We start from the raw sequence: 9,349 nt of genomic DNA on the forward strand, positions 1-9,349 counted from the left end.
GAGTCGAAACCACCGATTGACCTTGGCAAGTCGATGCATACTTCATGCAAAAAGCAGCCACATAGGTGACACGCGCGGTACAGAGAGGCGTGACTTCGACAAAAATATGCACAGTGTTGGAGAAGGCTACAGATCGCGACTCTTCTATGCATATTTTCTATATTTCAACAAAGTCGTTCGCTGCGTAAGCTGACGTGTAATTAACTTTCGTTCTACAGACATACTGTCAACAAGCGTCTCGCTCGACAAGCGAGAACATGACACGAATGTTCTTTCAAACCGAATATACGTCGTCCCGCGGTCAAGAAGAGCGACTGCTGCGATATTGAAGCATAGGAAATGTCGATAATACGAAGGCGTCTCGTGCAGCTCCTTGCGGGACACTACCGGTTTTCGGATACGGCAGCACCCGATGAGGTCCTGCAGGGATACGAATGAGAGAGTGGCGTCAATTTTGGTGCGACGACTCGGACGCCGTGCGACGCGCCAATGCCACCGGCAGCGGACATCGAGCACGACCGGACGAGCGAGACCAGTGTTGCTGGTAGTGATCCGCTGACCAACGATGATGCGCGGGACGTAATAACACCGTGCGAATTTGTTGACCGCAAGGCCATTTTGCCAAACCACCGCGACAAGCGTTTCTGCGTTGTCTGTTTGTACGAGCTTTCTCTCCGCACAGACTCTGCACTGCATCACGCACAACTTCAACCTGTGTTGCGCGCCGTAAGGCGACGCCACCCGCCAAGCAGCGCCGTACCAGTCGAGTGGCCGTGCGAGTTCCACGAGTTCTACCTGCAGCACGGCGTCTTCCAGACCAACGGCAGGCAGACCAAAAAGTCAACCTTGGACAAGCTCAAGACCAGCATGGTCGGCCCGGCGGCGCAGATCTGGAAGCGAAAGCGACCCAATGCGAACCAACCCCGCAACCACGTACTACTAAACCAGTGACGTAGCCTCGTCTCGACTTGACGAGCGTCGACGTGTGAGCCATACATACCTGTTGATGATTGGCTACATGCATGTGCACGTTGATTGGCCTTCCTCGAAGTATGACAAATTCGTTGTTGGAAAATCTGTCCCATCGCTAGAAAAGTCCTCAAGCGATTTACGGCCTTGTTATAACGCGCTGAGAAAAGGGTGGGCGAGCGCCTCCTGCGGGGAAATGCGCTGGCGCGGACACACGGTAAGCATGCGCTGGAGGAGGTCGACACCGTGTTGCCAGCGCTTGCTCTCGACGTTCATGCCGGGCGAGTCGCGCAGGCACTTGGCGAGATTCCCGGCCACGTACGTCTGGCGCAGTGCAATCTTGTCGGGGTGTCGGCCGGGCGCCGACATGAGGCCCGTCACGAGCCGGGGCTTGGCGCTCTCATCGACGCGGGACTTGAAGGCAAACCAGATAGGGACACCGGCGGCAATCTCGAGGAAGACGCTTCCGACCGACCACATATCGAAGGCATGCGGCGTGCAGTGGTCCTCAAAGTAGAGCTTGATGTGATTGGCGCTGTGCTTGGTGCGCAAGAGCTCGTGGATGTCGGGTGGGACATATCTACGGTGATAATCGTGAGTGTCGGCAAGACCATGGACATCTTGTCCATTGTTCTATCTGAACCATAACACTATATCGTACTCGGGTGTCGTCGCCGACGAGAGGCGCGGCGAGGCCGCGCGAAACGCCGCGCCAAAGTCGATGAGCTTCAAGTGGAGTTCGCGCTTTCCATTGGGCAGCAGCGTCGACGTGACAAGGATGTTGTCGGGCTTGATGTCGGCGTGGACGACGCCGAGCTCAGTGAGCGTCGCGACCGCCGAGATGAGCTGCCGCAGAAGCGTCTACAGCACCTTTATCCGACAATACTCTCCAAACGAGAAACATGTACACCTTGAGAAGCTGGATGTTTTCCTGCATGGCGACATACAGTGGTTTGTGCAGAATCTTGTAGACGCGCGAGCCTTGGTAGAAATCGCCTTTGATCTCAAACAGCATATTATGCAGCGTTTCGCCGCCTTGTTCAAAGAGGAGCCAGAGATCGTGCTTGGTTTCAATGACGCGGTACAGCTGCGCAATGCACTCGAGCTGCGGTCCCTTGGCCGAGGACGACGACGACGACGACGGCGGAAGTCGTTGCCGGAGCTTGTCGCCAACCACGTCGACGCCCGCAAACAAGGTCGTGCCGACTCGCGCCTCGGTAATCGCAGATGCCACGGCATTGCTCATGAGCGCCTCGTCTACGTCAAGTGAATATTGTCTTATAAACGATAGACAATGAAATCCACCTTTGGGGATCTGCTTAAGGGCGAAAGCCGCGCTCGTTTTGGCGTCAATCACTTGCCAGACGGTGCCAAAGCCACCAGCGCCAAGCTTCTTGATTTTGGTGTAGCCAGCCAGCCACCGGTCTTCCGGTGGACTCGGTGGTCGCTTCTACGCGCAGCCTGAAGCTTTACTACGATCGTGGGTAGAGCTACTTTGGTTGCGAGTTGTCGGAGCTGCTGCGGTGTCTGTCGGCGCGCCGACGAGACCGACTGCGGCCGCGGCTTGGCACCGGGTGGCACGTTCTACTAGTACATGGCATAGTTCTGGACGAGTTTTGCGAGAAAGGGATGGCGTACGAGGAGCGTTGACGCAAGCCGCAGCTCTGCGCTGGAGCACACTGTCTCCATCGAACGCGTAATAATAGCTAGCTCTGTTGGATCTTGGAAATAGAAATTCAGAGGCGGTTGCCATCCACTTAGCATCTCCGTTGCCAACCACGTCGCAAACTGCGCCGCCTCGTAGCCTCAGTGGCCTGAGCTCGTAGCCTTCGCTGCCTCTGACGGTGGTCCGAAGCCGAATGCTTGTTCTCGTCAGGCAGCGACGTCTGTGGGCCTGCCACGTCGGCCGTTTCTGGGGCCGTATCCGGATGCGTATCCGGTGCCAAGCCTCAAGTTTCTATTTCGACGTTGGGTTGTGAGCAGCAGCATGATGAACGCGGCGACGACGAGCATGGACGCGATCGCGGCCGTCCGCGGCTACGTCGAGAAGATCATCGCCGACGGGCAGCTCGATGGCATGAAGGCGCTCATCCTCGACGGCGAGACGACCAAGATCATCAGCATGGTGCTCAGCCAGTCGCAGATCCTCGAGAAGCAGGTGTTCCTCGTCGAGCAGCTCGGCGCCAAGACGCACGAGCGCATGGCGCACCTCAAGGCCGCGGTGCTACTGCGGCCAACGCTGCGCAACCTCGAGCTCCTCAAGCACGAGCTCAAGGCGCCCAAGTACGGCGAGTACCACATCTTCTTCACCAACATTACGTCAAGCGACGTCTTGGAGCGGCTCGCCGAGGCCGACGAGCACGAGGTCGTCCAGCAGGTGCACGAGTACTACGCCGACTACATGGCGATCAACGAGCACCTCTTCCACTTCAACCTTCACGGCGCCCTTGGTCTGAGCGTCAAGGGCGCCAACCTCGCCAACATGACGCCAAAGAACGCGGCCATCTACCAGCGCAGCGTCGACGGGCTCCTCGCGGTCCTCCTCTCGATGAAGAAGAAGCCGATCGTGCGTTTTGTCAAGCGCTCGGACGTGGCCGAGAAGCTCGCGCGCGACGTGGCCACGCGCATGCAGCACGAAGACGGGCTCTTTGACTTTCGCCAGCCCAGCGTCGCGCCCCTCTTGCTGATTCTGGACCGCAAAGACGACCCTGTGACGCCGCTCCTCTCGCAGTGGACGTACCAGGCCATGGTCCACGAGCTCCTCGGGCTGTTTGAGAACCGGGTCGACCTCGAGCGCGTGCCAGGAGTCCGCGACGACATGAAGCAGGTCGTACTGAGCGTGACCTCGGACGCATTCTTTGCGCAGCACGTGCACGCCAACTTTGGCGAGATCTGCATGGCGGTCAAGGACCTCGTCGACGCCTACAAGCGCAGCTCCAAGCAAAACGAAAACATCGAGTCGATCGAAGACATGCAGCGGTTCGTCGACAAGTACGCCGAGTTCCGCGCGCAGTCGGTGACGGTCTCCAAGCACGTGACGCTCATGGGCGAGCTCAACCGGCTCATCGAGGTGCAGGGCCTCATGGACGTGAGCACGCTCGAGCAAGACGTGGCCTGCAACGACGACGCGTCCGGCCATCTCCGCGAACTCACGCTGCGGCTGCGCAAAGCGGCGATCGCGCCGGCCAACAAACTCCGCCTCGCTCTGCTCTACGCGCTGCGGTACGAAAGCCCGTCGACGACCAAGGCCGTGCGGGACCTCCTCCTCGAGGCCAACGTGCCCACCGCCCAAGACGCGATCAGCAGCCTGCTCGCCTACGGTGGCGCGTCCGCTCGCACCGGCGACTTGTTTGGGGACAAGGGTCTCAAAAAGTTTATCAAAGCCATGGCGCAGGTCACCCAAGGTCTCCAAGGCGTCCAGTGCGTCCTCACGCAGCACGTGCCGCCGCTGCTCAAGATGCTCGAGAACCTCTTTGGGAAGGGCGTGCTCCCAGACGCCGAGTATGGTGGCTTCCAGCCGTCGCCGCCGCTGCCCAAGAAGCTCAAGGACGTGATCGTCTACGTCCACGGCGGCGTCACGTTTGAAGAGAGCTTGAAAGTGGCCGAGCTCAACACGAAACTCGCTGCGTCCGGTCAGCGCGTCCTCCTCGGCGGTCCCATGGTGCACAACTCGGAGAGCTTTCTCAAGGAGCTCCTCGAGTCGACCGAAGCGTCGTCAACTGCGACGTCGGTGACGCCGTCGTGGAAGTACGAAGGCAAGCATCTCTAATCTTCTTTTGGCATCGAACGATCCACTATTTCATGTCGACACGGCTGCAGTATTATCCGATGCTGTGTTGGATAGCTCGGATAGAGTTAAATCCATGGAAATGGATAGAAAGAAATAGGATACTACCGAGAAGAAACCCAAGTGGAGACGCCGATGTCCCGGCGTGGACGCCATCGGCATTTGCAACGGCGGGCGACGTCGTCGGTCCAGTCGCCCTCTACATCGCCGACGAGCGCATCGAGTTCCCACTGCCCGACGCCGTCGTCGCCAAGGATGCCACCTGCCACGCGACTAACGTCCGTACCGAGTTTGCCGGCGGCTGGGCTGCTCAAGGAGAAGGGCCCTTCTCGGTGCAGTTCTCGCACCTCGCCATCGACGTTGTTGGCAGGTCGTCTGCTGACGCGCAAGAGACCATTGAAAGCGTATGCTTGATACATTGACAGTATAGGTAAGAGTAAGCTTGATACATTGAAAGTAGACACGCAGATATCCAAGTACAGACAAGACGACGTCTTAGTTTTGGGTGCGCGCAAAGATCGAGCCGCGACGGAGCGCCGTGATGACTTCTTCGCGGTCGGCCGCCGGCAGCTCCGAGATGAGGTGGAGGATGCCGACGACGGCGGCGTTGGGGTCCTGGAGACCGAGGCGCGTGACCTCGCGCGCAATGCGTTCTTGGTGGAGCGTCTCGACCTTCTTGTGGATCCAGTCCGTGTCGCGGACGAGCCAGGACGCGACGACCTTGTCGTCCGACCACGACGCCCCACTGTTCTGGGCTTCAAACCACGCTTGGATCGTCGCTTCGGTCGCGCCAAAGCTGCTGCTGACCATCTCGGCGCTCGACGCGGCCTGGATCAGGCGGCGCACGCGGAACTCGGCGAGGCGGCGATTGAGGCGGTTGTAGAAGTACACGCGGGCAGTCTCCCACGCGACCACGTCGCGGATGACCTCCTTGGCCTTCATGCGACCCGGCGTGTCGTGGAGGTCGCCAAAGTGCGTTGCGATCTGCGTCAGAATCGGCAGCAACTTGGCTTCGCGGAGGCGAATGTCGCGGAGGAGGTCCGGACGCGCGCTCTCATCGGCGGCCGCGAGCGCCGCGTCAAGGCGCAGCAAGGTCGCGTCGACGCGGTGGGCAGTCGCGAGAAGCGCCGGCTTGCGGTACTTGATTTCGATCAAACCCGCGGGCTCAAGGACGCCACCGCGGCCTTGCGGGTCGGCGTACATCTCCATGACGTCGGCGTTGATCGTCGGGTCGACAACGACCCACGCGCCACCGCGGAGCTCGGCGAACGGCGGGATGTACACAAACACCGGCTGCTTGTAGTGGACGAGCCCGTCGACGATCTCGGCGCCAAACTTGAGCACTTCGTCAAACATGTCGCGCTGGCCGCCCGAGAAGCCGCGCCAATTCGCCAAAATGAAGAGCGGGAGGTCTTCGCCGTTGAAGTCGCGGATCGCGGTCGCCGTCTTGTGCGCCGAGTCGGGGAACCAGACTTGGCCGGCCTGCTGGACCGTCGCCTCTTGCGTCGTCGGCGCGGCCGGGTCGGCCGGCGTCACCTTCTCCACCGTGCGGACTTCGGTGACCACGACACCGACGGGAATACCACCGAGGCGGCCGCGACCGACAACGACCGTCTTGGCCCACGCCGCAAGCGTCTCGACAAACGAGCCCTTGTCGAGGAATCCAGAGACCCACGCGGCGTCCACCACCTTGCCCGTGAGCAGCTCGCGCGGGTCGTACGCCACGCGCGTCGGCGTGAACGCGATCGGGCGATCAATCACATCAATGCCCGCAATGTCGCGCACCGGGAGCGGGCCGCCGCGCACCGAGGGCACAAAGCTGAGCCAGTTGAGGATCGAAGCGATGCCGTGGATGTGGTTGGCGCTCGTGAGGTGCGTCACGCCGTTGTTGTGCATGATCTTGACGCCGCCGAGCTGGTCGTTGGACGTGTACACGTCCTTGCCCATGAGCTTGTTGAGCGCTTGGAAACCCGTGAGGATGATGGGCGCACTCGAGACGTTCTGCACCGTGCGCTGGCCGAGACGCACGAGGTACGCGCCAATGCCGACGCTGCGACCGCACACGTACGTGAGCGTGAAGATGTCTTCGTACGCGCGCGACGACTCGCCGGCGATGCAGCCCGAGCCCTTGAGGTTCTCGACACCGAGGTCCTTCTCCTCACCGATAATGTCGGTGAGGACATACCGGACTTGGCCGTCCGGCAGCGTCTTGGCCGTCGCGTGGACCGCGTTCACGCTGCTAAAGTAGGCATAGTCCTCCGGCGTGAGGTAGAGGTACTCAAAGCCCTTGCTCGGGTCCGCCGCGTCCTTCCAGCACACTTGGTACTTGGCCTTGATCGACTCGGCCATGCCAATGCGCGCGCCCGAGTTGGCCGCAAAGTACAGCCGCGGCAAGCCGTGCGCGCGCGCGTACTTGGAGGCGAGGTCAAAGAGCTTGTCTTCGCGCGTGCCAAACGACCCGGCGTTGAACGTAATGTCGTTGGCGATCAGCACGAGCTTGCGCCCGGCGGGCACCTCGGGCGTCGCCAGCGTGAGCACCCACGCGACCATGCCAACGTCGTTGAGACCGCGCGGCCGCTGCACCAGTTCGACCGCTTCGTCGTTGCTGGTCAAGACAAACTCGTGCACGTCGAGGAGGCGGCTCGGGATCTTGGTGGGCACACGGGCCTTGGCGCGGTCGCTCGCGTACTTGCGCCACACGCGGCCGAGCGCATGTTCGATGAGCTCCAAGAAGTCGTAGGCGTAGATCGTGTCGCTCGAGCGCTTGGCGGCTTCGCGCTTGGCGTCAAACGCGTACGTGACCGGGTATGGCGTCGAGACTGGGAGCCCGTCGAGCTCGCCGACCACATCGTCGCCGATGCTCGAGAAGATGTTGACCTCCGAGCCGTTCTGCATCTCTTGCGCTTCGACGTACGCCTCGACGCGGAGCACGTAGCCGGTCGGGTTGGACGCCACAAGTCGCACAGGGATCGAGTACGCGTTGTCGTTGAACTTGGCGCCGATCTTGAGCTCGACCTGCGACACCTTGAGCTGCGCGAGGCGGTCCGCATACCGCGACGCCAAGATGCGAATGACGGCCTCGAGGTACTGCGGGTCGACGACGGCTTCCGGCGCAACGTTCATAAAGACGTGGTTGTTCTTGATCGGCAGCGACGGGTCGGCCACGTTGGCGCCCATCGCAAGCTCGAGCGCGTTCAGCGCGTCAACGAGCGTGCGCTCCGGGCCCGGGTGCGCATCGAACGACGACGAGAGCGAGTCGTCGAGGCGCTCGAGCTGGCGCACGACCGCACGCACAAAGAAGCGCTGGAAGACGTCCTTCTTGGTGGCCTTGGCCGCCGACAGCGCGCTGCTCTTGGGCGTTGAGAGGTATAGATGCACGTTCTTGTCCTTCGAGTCGACAGTCACCACGTTGTAGTTGCCGAGGCGCGGCAGCTCGAGCATGTACGCGAGCGGCGCTTCCATGTGGCGGACGATCGCGTCTTCCTCGTAGTTCATGTTTTGGCGGAACGTGTAGATGCCCGGGTAGAGATGGTACGTCGAGGTCGCATCCAGCGTCGCGTTGACCGCCGGCTTGACGGCAAACGTGATGCGGCGGACAAGGCGCGACGCGAGCGTGTCCTTGATCTTGCGCACGGCGCGCTGGAGGGCCGCCAGCGCCTCGTCTTCCGAGTGCTCGTGCGTGAGGAGGATCACGTGGAGGACGTGGACGTAGTCGCCGCCCTTGAGCCCCGCGAGCGCATTCCGCGGCGGCACCATGCCAAGGAGCGACTCGACGTTGGCTTCAAACGCCGCGAGCGTCTCGAACGCCGCAAGGAGACCGTGACGCTGCACCGTCGACGGAATCGAGCGGCCAATCGACTTGGAAAGCGACGAGTCCGAGTCCGAGCCGGTCGACTCGGAGCGCGTGAGCGACACGAGGTTCGTGCTCGACGAGCCCTTCTTGAGCAAGCTCGCGAGGTCGTTGTACGAGTCGGCCTTGGACATGGAGCCCTTCATCGCGAGCGCCTGGTCGGCCGGCGACTTGAACTCAAACTTGGTCGCGAGCAGCGACGGTGTGTCATGGAGCTCCATCTTGGCAATGTCGTACGACCGGTAGATGCGGCGAATGTACAAGTTGAGCGCAACTTCGCGGACTCGCGCTTCCTTGTGGTGCAAAAGCGAGATCAGCAAGTCGAAGATCGGCTGCGGCTGGTCGAGGAGCGACACGAACGCCGGCGTCTCGTGGTCGGGCGTCGGCGCGGCCACAATCGCCTTGAGCAGCGTCTCCATCTCGAGCAGCCGGTCCGAATACGACGGCATCTTGCGGTCGACGAGGATCCGGCGCGCTTCCAACGCCACGAGCGAGTAGTGGCGGCCGCGGAAGTTGGCGATCGCCTCCAGCATGGGCACATACGACGCATGCGAGTCCTTGGCGCCTTCGTGAATGTGCTGCAGAATGTCGAGGAGGCAGCGCGACCGGCGGTCGATCGCGAGGTGCGCGCGGGCAATGCCAAACACGGACCCGAGGTTGTCCATGTGCGCCTTGCGGAGCGCCATGACAATGTCTTCCATGTTGCCGGCGCTCGCGTACGCCGACTCGACCGTAAAGTACTT

General features: G+C 61.3%; 3 protein-coding genes across 3 annotated transcripts; 1 reads left to right on the top strand and 2 right to left on the bottom strand.

The window, feature by feature from the left end:
- Positions 1-1,043: 1,043 nt before the first annotated feature.
- Positions 1,044-2,881, bottom strand: SDRG_15924 (CILIATE-C4 protein kinase). The gene is made up of 6 exons (XM_008622110.1): positions 2,608-2,881; positions 2,464-2,553; positions 2,275-2,419; positions 1,880-2,226; positions 1,631-1,830; positions 1,044-1,549 (listed from the first exon to the last, which is right to left on the bottom strand). The coding sequence occupies exons 1-6, from the start codon at positions 2,731-2,733 to the stop codon at positions 1,120-1,122; spliced, it is 1,338 nt and encodes a 445-aa protein (XP_008620332.1). The 5' UTR covers positions 2,734-2,881; the 3' UTR covers positions 1,044-1,119.
- A 54-nt stretch (positions 2,882-2,935) lies between these two features.
- On the top strand, positions 2,936-5,198 carry SDRG_15925 (hypothetical protein). Its single transcript, XM_008622111.1, has one exon. The coding sequence runs from the start codon at positions 2,957-2,959 to the stop codon at positions 4,736-4,738; it is 1,782 nt and encodes a 593-aa protein (XP_008620333.1). The 5' UTR covers positions 2,936-2,956; the 3' UTR covers positions 4,739-5,198.
- Positions 5,123-9,349, bottom strand: SDRG_15926 (hypothetical protein). The gene has a single exon (XM_008622112.1). It carries the CDS (start codon positions 9,305-9,307, stop codon positions 5,252-5,254), a length of 4,056 nt encoding a protein of 1,351 aa, XP_008620334.1. The 5' UTR covers positions 9,308-9,349; the 3' UTR covers positions 5,123-5,251.

This window comes from Saprolegnia diclina (assembly GCF_000281045.1).
Source record: "Saprolegnia diclina VS20 unplaced genomic scaffold supercont1.105, whole genome shotgun sequence".
In the NCBI taxonomy this organism is placed as follows: domain Eukaryota; phylum Oomycota; class Saprolegniomycetes; order Saprolegniales; family Saprolegniaceae; genus Saprolegnia; species Saprolegnia diclina.

Coding starts and splice junctions, on each gene's coding strand:
- SDRG_15924 (XM_008622110.1), bottom strand. CDS start 2,733: ATGCTAAGTGGATGGCAACCGCCTCTGAATTTCTATTTCCAAGATCCA. Junction 2,420..2,463: donor TCCGACAACTCGCAACCAAA/GTAGCTCTACCC, acceptor GGCTGCGCGTAG/AAGCGACCACCGAGTCCACC. Junction 1,550..1,630: donor TCGTCGGCGACGACACCCGA/GTACGATATAGT, acceptor TTATCACCGTAG/ATATGTCCCACCCGACATCC.
- SDRG_15925 (XM_008622111.1), top strand. CDS start 2,957: ATGATGAACGCGGCGACGACGAGCATGGACGCGATCGCGGCCGTCCGC.
- SDRG_15926 (XM_008622112.1), bottom strand. CDS start 9,307: ATGGAAGACATTGTCATGGCGCTCCGCAAGGCGCACATGGACAACCTC.